Genomic DNA, 14,197 nt, shown 5'->3' on the forward strand with positions numbered 1-14,197 from the left:
CATAATTTTTAAAATTATTTTATTAAAAATTTAAAAATCCCGTGGAGTTAAACAAAACTCAATCATTTTATTGATTTATTAACTAAATGGTTGATTTTATACTATTAAAAATAAATTAATTGTAAATTTAATGTAATAATAGAATCGGACTGCTTTGAATGTTAGATCATCAACGGAGGTCGTATCCTATTATGACAACTGTGTAAATACTTCATAATATTACATACAAATGATAATTCATACACTTTAAAAATAATAATTAAAAAAAAAAAAGAAAACTCTGGTAGACTTCGAATCTTCAATTCAAATCAGCCAAAAGAAACAACAAAAACTTCTAAGCAAAGCGGTAGCAAAATATTCCGTTGACTTTGCTGCACTACTCCAAATTGCCATGCACCAATGCGCGTGCTCAATCAAACGGATCCTACAGCCCTGAGGCCTCCCCAGATCCCAATTAAACACCCCTTATTAGATAAACTCCAGAAAGTCTTAATTTTCTCGGTCACATCAAATTAAAACTCCACCCCTTCCCCTCCAGGAAGGACTTCAAAAGAACCGGAGCACTGCAACCATATCGTAAACCAGAAAATGAAACAAACAAAATTAGATTTTGTTCTGGGAGACATAATTGAGTAGATCCTGATGTTGATAAACGGTGGAGATTGATTGATTCAAGAAGAAAAAAAAATCAGATTTAGATGATGGATGTAGAGAGATCATCGCTGTGCAATTGCGTGGTGAATTTTCTACTGGAAGAAAATTACTTGTTAACGGCATTTGAATTACTCCACGAGCTCCTTGACGATGGCCGTGACGCTCAAGCTATTCGTCTTAAGGAGTTCTTCTCGGATCCTTCTCATTTTCCTGCTGATCAGATCTCTCGTTACAACTCACTTCGAGGTGCTACTTTTTAAAATTTTCTTTTGTCTTTCAAGTATGAAATTGGGAATGATTTAGGCATAGCAAATTTCTTCAATACTTTTTAATTTTTTTAAAAAAAATGGACTGTGTTTTTAGTGTTACATATTTGTTAGATGAAAATGTGTAGGAAATTTGATGCCAAAGTGTTTTACAGTAATCAAATAGCAAATTTAACAAGGGAACCGAGCTTTAAAATGCAATTTTTGATATAAAAAATAAAATAAAAATTTGATCTTTCCTGGAAGAATGGAATTTATGAGTTTATTTTTATGTAAGAGTAATTACATTGGAATCAATGTTGCATTTTAGTCAATTTTTTAAATGTAATTAGGAATATGATTTTGCTTTATATCAACTTTTTAGGAAATGAAAAGTAAGTAATACAAGTAATAATAAGTGGAAGTTAAATTTGTGAGAAACAATTTAATTTGTTCTCTTCTCTTGGCGGTTGAGGGTAAAGAAGTTAAAGCTCTGTTTAGTATTTAATTATTATTTTTTTAAAATTTTAAAATAGGAAGTGGTTCCTCTCACAGCTGAAATCTACTGTATTGCACTTGCCAGTCAAGGCATTTCCATCATGCTAGAGACTGCATATCATATATTTGAAAGATAGAATGCTTATGCTGAAGATATAGCTCCTTAAGATGTTTGATTGGTAGTTAGTAATTTTGCTTATCATATGAGTTTTTGGCTTCCGGTGATATTGGAACTTTGAATTACAAGCAGAAAGTAACAAATTATGTAAACTTCATCCAAGATAGGAGAAAAAGGGAACACATTTTATAATTTTCAATTGACATGGAGAGCAATCAAATGAAGATGTTTGTTTTGGTTTAACCATATTCGGTCTGTATTTGCAAATCTAAATGTTTCCAGGGAGGGCGGTGGGGTGGGGCTCTGAGAATGAAATAAGGTCTATGCTTAAAGAAATAATAAATCTGAATTGCTGATATATGTTGTTGCTGGTGTCATCATATTTGTAGCCCTTACTTAATTCTCTCAGCCCTGGAATAAATGTCCATTTTCAATTTGAATCTGGAATATGTAAACCTTGCTGATGGATTCATCTATCCTTTATTTCTTGAAATGCAGTTGTAGATCCACAGAGTTTGCTAGAAGAGAAAGAAGCAATACAAGAAAAATTAGCACTTAGTGACTATGAGCTGCGTTTAGCTCAAGAAGACATTATGAAAGTCAAGACTGAGTTACAGATGAAAGCAGTTCTCCCTGAGGATAAAATGAGTGGTAAAATTTCTTATTTATCCAATATCTGAACTGATACACTTAGAATCCGTTTAAATGATGCTTTTGGTATTTCCTTTTTGTTTTCTATTCATTTTATTTTATTTTTTTTGCAGAAAAGAAAAAAAGCACATAGCAAAAGCATCAACCAAACGGAGTCTTAGTTTTTCTTTTTTTTTTTTTTTGTAAATGGTATTTTTAGAGAAAATTTTATTCTCTTTGAATGATACATTTTTATAGTATGCTGTTTATTTATGGCTATAAGAATCATTAGAAGCAACAAAATGGTTAAGAGTGGTTATGTAAACCATATAGGTTCACTATTGGTGAGTTACTTGTGGTAAAGGTAACCAAAGGGGAAATTATTCTTTTTGGATCTTTTTGCATTCCGTGAGGTTGGCCACCTGGCATGACTATGTCCATGCTTAGAATGAAATATAGGTTTCTGCTTATGACCCTAGATATTAATACCATTATTTGGGAATGACACTATTTCTGGCAACTATTTTGTGTAATTGGTGGGCTTTGTAGGATTCCCAGTGGTAAATATGGGCATTCTATTTGTGCATGCTTTAATCATTAGTTAGTCACCATGCTTTTGGCATGTGTAAATTCTTTTTGTTGGATGCACATGTAGAATCAAGTGTGAGCAATACCATAAATCATGCACTGGAAATCCATAGGCAAAAGAGAGATGCTCCCTTCTTTGATTTGGGCCCATTGAAGGCTAATGAGCGTAAAGATCTAAATTGTGCTGTAAAGGAATATTTGCTGATAGCTGGATATCGACTAACTGCAATGACATTTTATGAAGAGGTATGTGTTAATAGGGGTAGCGTTTCTTCTTGTTACTGCTTTTTAATTCTGTAAATCTGCAGCAATTAGCATTAAAGGGCCTTAACTGTTTTTTGTAATTGGTTTGGCTGCAAGAGCTGGATGTCCTGCCAATCCGTATGCTCAAAGGTTGATGCAAACTGAATAAACTGAAATTCTGGAATTTTTGAATTGTTATTTGGAAACTGCAAGAAGTACAAAATACTTGCCCTATAACATATAAGGCATAGATTTTCTGATCATGGTGTTAGTTTGAAAAACTGAAAACACAGGCTGTGGTTGCTCTAGCTTTTGATTTGATATAAGAACCTAAGTTATCTCTTTTGCTAGAGATGTTCTGACATCTTTTTAAATGGCAAAATCAGCATAGAGAGAGAGAGAGAGAGAGAGAGAGAGAGAGAGAGAAGCTGTAATCATTTATAGAGTTCAGAGAATTTAATTCTTAACTTTTCTCTTACGCAAGTAGGTGTTGAGTCCCCTGAAGGGGTATGAAGCAGCATAGTTGTTAAAACTTGTTATAGCTGATTTATTGTTTAACCTCAGGTTACAGATCAGAACCTAGATGTTTGGGAAAACTCACCAGCATCTGTGCCTGATGCCTTACGCCATTATTATTATCAGTACCTGTCTTCAACTTCAGAAGCTGCTGAGGTAGGCAAGCTGTTTTTTACTATTTGTATTGAACCAGACTGAATATTTTTCAGATTTGTATTTTATAGCTATTTTCCTTTATTATTGTTGACTTTGCTTTGTAGGAAACTGTATTATTTCTGTAACCTTCTTTTTCTTTCTTACAGTTGATGTGTTGTGTTTGTACATATCTTATCAAATCCCTGGTTGAGTGCAATAAAATTAATTTGAACTGTCAGTTGCAATATTCATTAGAAGTACTTGAACTTATTGTGGTTTTGTTTATAAAGGTGTTGCTTGTAGCATTATGTTTATGGAATTGTTTCATTGAGAGAATATCTATGCTCTTTTATCAATCAGAGATAGGAACAGATCCTTGACTTAAAATCTTGCCCTATGGGCCCCCTTTCTTTTTAACAGGATGTGGTTGACATTTCTTGTTATAGATGCTTCTTCTTCATGTTGTAGATACATGTTGCTTGACTTAATATATCTTTGGTACTTATCAGTTATGATTATGAACGATCAATGTTTCAACAATATCTGCTGTTACGCGTAATGTAGCTCTTTCTACTTGCACTGAATTTTGTATCTTTGAAGACACTAATGCATCTTCTATTGCAGGAGAAAATTTCTATGATTCGAGAAAATGACTCTTTAAAAAAAGCAAAAGAGAGTTTAAATCATGAGAAAGAGTGCTTGATGAAAAACAAAGATTTGGCCGAAGGTCAAATAAATGCATTAACAAAGTCCTTGGAAGCCGCTCAGAAGGATATGAAGGACAAGGAAAAGCAGGTAGTTCTCTCTGACATAGTTGCTTTTAGATCAGGTCGTTGATAATACGAAGTAATTACTACACTGACTTCACATTTCTTCAGATACAAGATCTGAAGCATGCCTGGGAGTGCCGAAGACAGGAATTAAATGATTGCAGGGCTGAAATCACTTCTCTGAAAATGCACATCGAAGGATCTCATTCTGTACAAATTTCGGTGGCTACTAATGTTGACTCTGCTCAGTCCCAGGCCTTCGAAAGTTATAAGGAAGAAATAAAGTCTTTGCAGATGGAAATTGAAGGATTAAAGGCACAGAAAACAAAATTTTCAGGTTTAGTTGATTCCAGCTATGCTGAGAAAGAATCAATAGAGACTGAAGAGAAAGTTGTTGAGATGGATAAAAACAAAAGTCTAATCTCTCATCCCATTGAACCGGCAGGAGTTGTAGACAGCAACACACCATCACTGCCGGTTCAAACATTTGACAACAACACTTGCAAGCCTGAAGAAAATTTTCCAGAATCAGTTATGAATCCTTCAAGCAGTTCTGAAGGTTTCCCAGATGGTGGAATCCTGTCCCAACAAGAAAAGAAACTACAATCAGAAGGCGACGGGTTGCATTTAAAATTGGAAAACCTTGGCAGTGGAACTGCTACTGAGAATATGGTAGCTTTTTGTTTTTTTCTTTATGATATTATATCCTTATCCTCAAGAGTGGTAGCAGGGATTTCTCTGTTGGATAAAGTGGGGGAATTTGGGTGGATTGGGGCTCTTATGCCATATATGAGATTCTTCATTTCTGTTTACATTTTTTATAGGCTTTCCTTTTGAATAGCATAATTTCATTTATTTGAAAACCTTAGTTTCCTCCCACTCATCCACCACCCTTCTGTCCATTCTTCCCCTGTATGCCCCTTGTGTTTCCCGCCACAGAAATTCTAGTATATTTATCATGTCTGACGCAGAGCTTGTATTTAACAGGGTTTGGGGACGATTCAAATCCTTGCAGATGCCTTGCCTAAGATTGTTCCATATGTTCTGATCAACCATCGGGAGGTTCACTTTCCGACTTTATTAGCTTTTACTTAGATATCTAGCTTATTTATTATTTTTATAAATTTATTTTAATTCCATATTTATTCTATTTATCTCTAGGAGCTTCTTCCGATCATAATTTGTGCTATTGAGCGGCATCCTGATAACAGCACTCGAGATTCATTGACACACACACTTTTCAATTTGATTAAACGTCCAGATGAACAGCAGAGACGAATTATAATGGATGTATGTTACCATTCAATGAATCACATTAGAGTATCCAATAGCTACAAGTTTCGTTGTGGTGCTAAATCTTTTCAACTTAATTTCAGGCATGTGTTAGCCTTGCTAAAAATATTGGGGAGATGAGAACAGAAACAGAATTGCTTCCCCAGTGCTGGGAACAAGTGAGTTCTGCACTGCTTATTTCTTGTTTTTGTCAGTTATAATTATAGTAGCTTGATTTCATTTTTTTTTTTTTTTTTGGTTTTCTGAATGCAGATAAATCACATGTACGAGGAGCGCAGGTTGCTGGTTGCTCAATCATGCGGAGAGCTTGCTGAATTTGTCCGACCTGAGATTCGGGATTCTCTAATTTTATCTATTGTTCAACAACTGATAGAAGATCCTGCAACTGTTGTTCGAGAAGCTGCTGCACACAACCTGGCCTTGCTGCTTCCACTCTTTCCGCTTATGGATAAATATTTCAAGGTCAGCCTCACTAAATATGCTTCGTGGCAATCATGGAGAAGAATTCTGACTTGACAGAATTGGCTACAATGTAAGCTCTAGAACAGGTTGATAACCAATGGTCTAGGAATGGAGCCTTTAGCCCTTAGCATAATATCATATCATGACTTGAAAGAAATAGAGAGGATAATAAATAAATAAATATATTTATATATATATATATATATAAAAAGATTCTGCAATGCCTTATTTGTTTATTGATAGGTTGAGGAGTTGATGTTCCAATTGGCCTGTGATCTGTCTGGAGTGGTGGTAGAAGCTACATTAAAAGAACTACTTCCTGCAATAATAAATTGGGGAAACAAGTTAGACCATATTTTGACAGTTCTACTCTCTCATATCGTAGGCTCTGCTCAGGTAACTTTTCACCTTTTGATTTCTCATTTGTCGGTGGGTACTACTGCATTTCTAGTTTGCTATACTTCTCTGTTTTAATATTATTCCCTAATATCTTCAGCGCTGCCCACCTCTTTCTGGAGTTGAAGGGTCAGTGGAGTCCCACCTGCGTGTTCTAGGTGAACGAGAGCGCTGGAATCTTGATGTTTTGTTAAAAATGCTAGCTGAATTGCTTCCTTATGTGCATCAGAAAGCAATTGAGACGTGCCCATTTACACCTGTTTTGGAGTCAAATGTGACAATATTTTCCAGCTCGATCCTTGAATTGTATGCAGGGTAAGCCTTTACTTTTTCTTTGTTGTTTTTCCCAGACTTGCATTTACTTTTTATCTGACTTTTAGAGATAAGCATATGGATGATATTTGATAACTTAGTTATGAGCAGATTTAATTTTGATAAATTTTAATATTCTACCAGGGGACACGTTGAATGGCCTGCATTTGAATGGATGCATGTTGATTGCTTTTCTGGTTTGCTACAGCTGGCTTGCTTGTTACCCCAGAAAGAGGATAATTTAAGAAACCGAACTACGAAGGTATTTTGGTCAATATTGCATTTTAATGAGATTTTCAGCTTTTATGTTTGCTTGTTCTATTGAAAATAGAGCTTTTCTCTTGTTGCTAATTGATATCATGATATTGCAGTTCTTGTTAGGTGTTTCTGAATGTTTTGGGGATTCTTATTTGATGCACATAATGCTGCCTGTATTTTTGGTATCAGTTGGGGATGATGCTGGTTTGACATTTTTCCCTCCCAACATTCATTCAAGAATCAAGGGTATTGGATGCTTAGAATCTTGTTAGCCTTTTATCGTTGCATGTTGTTTAATTATTGCTTGCTTGCAGGTTTGAGACCAAGAACAGCTGTGGCAGAGAGACTTGCTACTCTAGGTATCCTGCCACTTCTCTTGGCAGGTGTGCTAGGATCTCCTGGTATGCGTGAACCGTTGGCAGACTACTTGAGAAAGCTCCTAGTTGAAGGTGCCATGAAGGAGAATCAGTTTACACCACACAACATTGATATTGTTAATGCTGTCCGCTTCCTTTGGTTTGTAATTAAAAACCTTTTGCCCTAATTATTTATTTTTCATTGCTGAATATTTCACAATGAATATTCTTCAATAATGCAGCACATTTGAAGAACATCATGGCATGATATTCAATATCTTGTGGGAAATGGTTGTAAGCTCTAATGTAGAAATGAAGATCAGTGCTGCCAATATATTGAAAGTCATTGTATGTTTCTCTTTCCTTTGAAACAAATATATCCTGCTGCACCTGATAGTAAGATATTGACTACATATATTTAACAGGTGCCATACACTGATGCAAAAGTTGCATCTACACATGTTCTGCCTGCCCTGATTACCCTTGGCTCTGATCAAAACTTGAATGTGAAGTATGCAAGCATAGATGCATTTGGAGATGTGGCACAACATTTTAAAAATGACATGGTATGGGGTATGGGGTATTTATTCTGATTCATGCTGGTGCAGTTCCTATAAGTTTTCTTATTAGCTCAACATGTTGCAGATTGTTGATAAAATACGTGTTCAAATGGATGCTTTTCTTGAAGATGGATCCCATGAAGCAACCATTGCTGTGGTCCGTTCGCTAGTGGTAGCAGTTCCACATACAACGGAGAGACTTAGAGATTATATCCTTGACTTTCATGTGAAATCAATTTTTAGGACTTCATTAATCGAGTTGTGCATTGTGATTTAGCCATTTTAGTTGTTGCCACTGTCCAATTATTGTGTGAAGCCATTGTTTACTTAACATGATTCACATCTTTTATCCAAGATTTTCCAACTGACTAGCACGACTGTTTCTGCAACTGATGTGATGCGTCGCCGTCAGAGAGCTAATGCGTTTTGTGAAGCCATTCGTGCGATGGATGCAACAGGTTTGCTTCTATTAGTGACAGGAGACATCTTTTCTCTCCCTTCTCTGTTCTCCATTGGCATCACAGAAAAAGAGAAGGGGGGAGGGGGAGAATAAAAATCTCGGTTTACAAATGAATTAAATCAGTTGAAATGTTCTCATATTAATCACTGATTATATGTTAGTAGAAAACCACAAGCCTATTATTCATCCGGCCTTCTGAACGGGTGGGATGAGAACAACAGGGTTCAAATCGCCCTCCACCCTTCCTGCCAGAAATTAGTGAACTCAAGATTGAAGGAAAGGTGTCTAGGGAGTTTAATCATTAAATGCTTTAAAATCTCTTTATTATATTACCTTTTTATTCAGCAAAAGCTCAGCAGAAGTTTCAAAGTTTTTTAAATGAATTGCCAAGCTTCACTATCCTACAACACTAAGCAAACATAAAATATTGCTGCTGTTAATTTGTAATAATTTTATTTATGGTTTTCTCCCAAATGGTTCATTTGTGTACTTGCATATTTGCATCTAAATAAGTTTTTTTTTTTTTTTAATGTATTTTGGTTCTTATCTCATTTTTGTTCCAGATCTTTCTGCAAATGGCATTCGCGACTTCCTCCTTCCTGCCATACAAAACTTGCTAAAAGACCCTGATGCACTTGATCCAGCACACAAAGAAGCCCTTGAAATAATATTAAAAGAAAGGTCAGGTGGGACTTTTGAGGCTTTGAGCAAGGTGATGGGAGCTCACCTTGGGATTGCATCATCAATGACCAGTTTCTTTGGTGAAGGTGGGCTACTAGGCAAGAAAGAAAGTACTGAATCACCAACTGAGCCAATTGAATCCCCAAAAGCTGTGGCAGCACCTGCACCGGCAGAGGATACCAGATTCATGCGAATTATGAGGGTCACTGACATGCTTAGAGGCAAAGCAAAAAACCAAGAAGAAACACACTAGAACCAGTGAAGTCAAGTGAGACTGCTGTTTCCTAACTCCTTATGAGATGAATGTATGTATCTTTTTAAAAAACGTTTCATGTCATATACGGGGATGCTACGTTGTAGCAGGTGGTGATTTTTTTCATTATAATTTTCTTTTTAAACCATTCGCTATTGCAAATTAAACAATTTGTTTTAATAGAGACGAAGCATGACCTTTTTGTCATAAGCAATGCATTATAATCTTTTTTGTCATAAGGTTTGTAGCTATTGCTATCTCTAAATTGCATTTTGTTGTTTTTCTAGTTATTGAACTTCCATTCTTCGACGGTCTTTTAAGGGAGAAAAATAGGTTTAATCAAACAAGTAAATTTTGGAACTCCGAATTTAGTTTAGTTTATTCGTATAGTCATCTCAAAAGATGATATTCAATGATTTTGGAGTTTAGTTTTCAATATTTATAATATTTTTTCTTTTCATTTATATAAAAAAAAATTAGTAAATTTAAAATTCAAGATTAACTCGATTGGTTTATGAAATCATTTTTAAGAGATTGTGTTCAGTAAGTTTAGAATCCAAGTCTAGCATTTGGAACTCTTATTTTTATGTTCCGAATCCAAAAAGAAAAAAAAAGAATAAAAAACCTAGTGAATTTAACCAATTAGTGACTGAAATAACTGAATGGAAAACAATGACCAGCTTGCTGTCCAGATAAGTGTTCATATTTTATAAATTTATTCAGGATCAATCCTAGGAGAGGAAAATTAAGTTTGAAAATTAAATCATTCTCATGCGAAAGGTTTAGTAATTAGCAGAAATTGTTAGGATGATTGATTTGGGGTGCATTGCAAATTTCTTTGATCTAATTAATACACATTAAACTTGCATGATCAAAGAGGAGATGAACCTAACCATAAAACACAAATGCATAGGGAAATAAGAATACCACTATGCATAGGGAACCTAACCAGAAATTTTAACCCCGAAATAGGTTGATCATTTATGGAAAGAATCTTTTTAACCTTGATATCAGTAAAAAGAAAATGAAGATTGAGAAAAAAAAAAAAAAACACAAATGCATAGGGAAATAAGAATTCCACTATTCAGAGAGGAGAGCATAAACTTAACCATAAAAAGAAAAAAATACTATGAAAACGTTAACATAAGAAGAAATAAATTTCCAACAAAAGAAAATGAAGGTAAATGGCAGTGAGACAATTACACGGATAGTTGCCTTGCCGCACCCGAACATTTGCTTTTAATTCGAGCATATTTAACTCATATTTGGTCATTGGCTCATTGCGCCCATACAACATGCGGCCCAAGATTTATGGTCAACTGAACGGCGTGGCGTCAAAACGCACATTATTTTCATGTGACTCCTTCATACTTCCAAGGGTCACCGATCACTAAAATATCCTCTTTCGAAAGAGAATCTATCGAATAATAAAAAAAAAAAAAGAAAAAAAAGATTGTGCCTAGCCGCAACATAATGTTTTTCTTTTCTTGTTAACTGTAATATATTAAATAATACAAACAAAAAATGCATTAAATAAGGCATGACATTGCTTTACCTGGAAATCAGTGAACAAGAAGAAACTGAATTCAATCATCTCCTCTAATAGCTTCAATTGGTTTCAGTTCTGCTTTTTGTCCAACAAAACCTTTGCTTTTCTCTCCATGTGTGCTTGGAGTTCCAAGAAACATGCAAACAAAACAGCAGATTACCCCCTTTAGTCAAAGTCATTGCCAGCTGCAGCACTACAACCGTTGAGATCACAGTAAGGCATAGAACAAGCTTTGGATTGAAGAACTTGACAGGGATTTTCTGGGTTGATGTACATCGTGCTGAAAGGATGTCATTGAATGTTAGGCTCGATGAACCATTGACCAATATTGCATCTTCAAGGCTTGAAGACGTTGATAATGTGCAGTTAAGAGTTGAACTGAGAAATGGGTGTGTTTGGGTGAGGGTGAGGTGCCAATGATTCCTTCGCTTAACTGGAATCAGGCTACTGCTCTTGAGTACTGAGAGAGGCATGTGAATTTCTCGGGCAGGGGCCACCAGTGACCATGAATTTGGCTTTACATCAGATTTCAAAGATTGTTCCTGTTAGTGAATTTCTTCTGTGAGTATACTATGACCTGTCCCCTTCTATGATACCTTTGTTTTTTTTTTTTTTTTTCCAATTTCTTTCTTATTTTGTGTCATATAAAATAATTTAATATTATAAAAAACTAAATAATATAAAATTATTGAATATAATATAAAATTATATTAATTCAAATCATTATTAGGTAATAAAATAAAATATTTTATTTATTTATAATATTATTTAAATAATATCAAGTCCTGGTATGATTAAATAAAATACAACATTATTTGCCAAATACAATATGTTTTATGTTTTCAATATGTAATAAGGGTGAGCACAGAAGTTCGTTCTAACAGACTTATTGGACTAAAATGGACTGAATTTGGTCAAATCGGTATGCTTTATTGGGTTTTGACAATGTTTGGTTAAAAAAAACAGTTTACTAAGCTAATTCGTTCTGTTTTGGATGTTTAAAGTTAATAATTAAATCGATCAAAATAATCTATCCTTTTGCAAAATTCATCAAAGTAGCTACAAAAGAAATATAGGAAGCAGTCGATTTCTCTCATCAAGCAATTGACAGAATCGATCGATTTATTTCAATTCAATTATTTTTAATTATTAAAAATAGATCAATCGATTTTGATTATTTTTAAAAGGATCCGTTAGCTTAGTTTTTGGTTTTTTCATGATCGAATCGATCCCAACTAACCACTCACCCTGTAACAACATTATTTACCAAAATTTTTTTATGTGTTTAAAAATTTGAAACTAAAACAAAATAAAAACAAAATTTTGGAAAGCAGAAACAAGAAAAGATACTAAGCATGCTTACTCTTGAACTATGCATTGGATCCTTACAAGTTGTATCCACGTAGAAGGTTTGGGCTGGCTTGGAAATGGCATTGATTAATGCAGCTGTTAATAGCATTAATGTGCCCCCATGGAGATTATTTGGAGGAATGTACAATTGTCACGGCCTACGCACTGGTTTAGGCCTAGGGGTTAGACTCGATTCGAGTGACAATGTTAGTTTTAGTGAGACAAAGTCTGACAGGTAGGAGGATCAAGCTCTGAAGAGCATTGGAGGTCCAAGACGTAGGATATAAGCTCCGAACAGTGATATGGGTAGTGACCAAGACTTTAGTGGCTCAGGTAAGGTATTCGAATTTTGTAAAATTGAGCTAGGCCTAGGTGCAGGTATTAATGAAGATGCAGGTGTAACAGACCACACATAAGTCCTAGCCCAAGTGGGTCGTGAGAAGTTATCTATTTGAATTAGTGCGAGCAAAAGACCAGAAAGGATAGAGACTAAGGTTCTAAAGATACATACGAGACTCAAGTATATAAGCCGCGGTGCGAGAGTATGACAATGTGAGCAACCTAGTGCGGGGAATGATGGCTACTTGTTGGAAATATTTAGAATGCCCTGGAAGAGTGGCATGGGCAATAAGGCATAAAAGGCTCTCGATTAGCCTGGAGACAGGTTAAGCATACAGGCATAGAAGGGTCTACAATAGCATGGAGACATGACAAGTGCATGGGTATGGAAAGGTCTAGAGCAGCCAGGTAAATGAGCACTGAAGGTTCTAGAAAGGCTAATTGTGGGTATAGTACCAAGCACTGTAGCACCAAGACGAGAAAGACTCTAGAGGGCCTTAGTTGTGAGCAAAATAGTGACTAGATGGACAAAGTTTTGGAGCAGGTCACAGGCTTCTATCTTAAGCCAAATTTCGTGCGTCCTTAGATTGGGAATGAACTTCGTATACTTAAGTTAGCCTATGAAACTCAAGTGTGTGGGCACAAAATAAACTCTGAAAGGAAAAATACAAAAGCTTAAAATCATAAAGGAATGCTCAATGGTGAATGATACAAATGAGAGTGGGTTGGTCTTTTATTTAACTTGAGGCCCTAGCACTGTTATGGTAGTTTATAATATTAAGGGATTACATTTTCAAATTCAAAATACAAATTACATCCTTGATCCTAGGATTGATCAGGTCCTCCTCTATTCTGGGCATGTGTTGTAGATTTTTTATGCCTCTAGATACTTCTAGGTCGGCACCATTTTTTTGGGCCCACCTGGGTACGATGCCGGCATGTTACGGATATGGTACCGGTGCTACGAGTAGGACTAATTGTTGGGCAAGCGATCTTAATGCTTCTAACATGATTATTGCATGAACCCCCGATTCTATCTCTGGTGTTCTAGCCTTGGTCATTGATGCGCGATCCTTAGCTTCTGGTATGCCCGTTCGGTACGTGACATTTTCACCCACCTAATCTCACGACGGCTTTATCGCATATTTTGTGTGAAACTACTTGATCTGATCCTAGAAATGCCATAGGTTTGCAAGCTGGTACAAGCCCAAGGGTGCTCTCCAAGTCGAGTAGCAAAACAAGTTCAAGTCTTCCAAGCTTAATGGGAAAGGCAAGGGCAAGAGAGATCGGGAGCGATAGTCCAAGGGTGGAGACTATGATCAATAGGCCAAAGAGGGAGACTGAGACTGTTCAGCTAAGGATGGCCAAGGAAAGTCACCAGTAGGGAAGTGGAAGGCTAGAAGAGACAAGAACCATTGAGTAATAACATCTTTACTCTTACCTTAAACTTTTTATTGTTCTTTTGTTAGCCTTTCTTTAGGCACTTGCTATACCTTTTCATTTTGCAGCATATTGGGTGGCTAAGCCCCAT

At 35.7% G+C, this 14,197-nt stretch overlaps 1 protein-coding gene across 4 annotated transcripts; it reads left to right on the forward strand.

Moving 5' to 3' along the window:
* The first annotated feature begins 500 nt into the window (after positions 1–500).
* On the forward strand, positions 501–9,667 carry LOC111314665 (uncharacterized). 4 transcript variants are annotated; one of them, XM_089752973.1, is made up of 21 exons: positions 501–900; positions 2,014–2,166; positions 2,280–2,705; positions 2,801–2,979; positions 3,541–3,648; positions 4,252–4,422; positions 4,506–5,069; positions 5,385–5,459; positions 5,559–5,687; positions 5,774–5,848; positions 5,943–6,152; positions 6,396–6,548; positions 6,649–6,863; positions 7,005–7,122; positions 7,232–7,364; positions 7,433–7,634; positions 7,717–7,822; positions 7,900–8,040; positions 8,120–8,243; positions 8,376–8,492; positions 9,058–9,667. In XM_089752973.1, exons 4-21 carry the CDS (start codon positions 2,962–2,964, stop codon positions 9,426–9,428), a joined length of 3,030 nt encoding a protein of 1,009 aa, XP_089609099.1. In that variant the 5' UTR covers positions 501–900; positions 2,014–2,166; positions 2,280–2,705; positions 2,801–2,961; the 3' UTR covers positions 9,429–9,667. The 4 variants fall into 4 exon arrangements, with proteins under 4 accessions (XP_089609099.1, XP_089609098.1, XP_089609096.1 ...); XM_089752972.1 differs by having other exon boundaries at positions 2,280–2,979; XM_089752970.1 differs by lacking the exon at positions 2,280–2,705.
* Positions 9,668–14,197: the final 4,530 nt, after the last annotated feature.

This window comes from Durio zibethinus, chromosome 23, assembly GCF_047325235.1.
Source record: "Durio zibethinus cultivar Kanyao isolate XHJ-2024 chromosome 23, ASM4732523v1, whole genome shotgun sequence".
In the NCBI taxonomy this organism is placed as follows: Eukaryota; Viridiplantae; Streptophyta; class Magnoliopsida; order Malvales; family Malvaceae; genus Durio; species Durio zibethinus.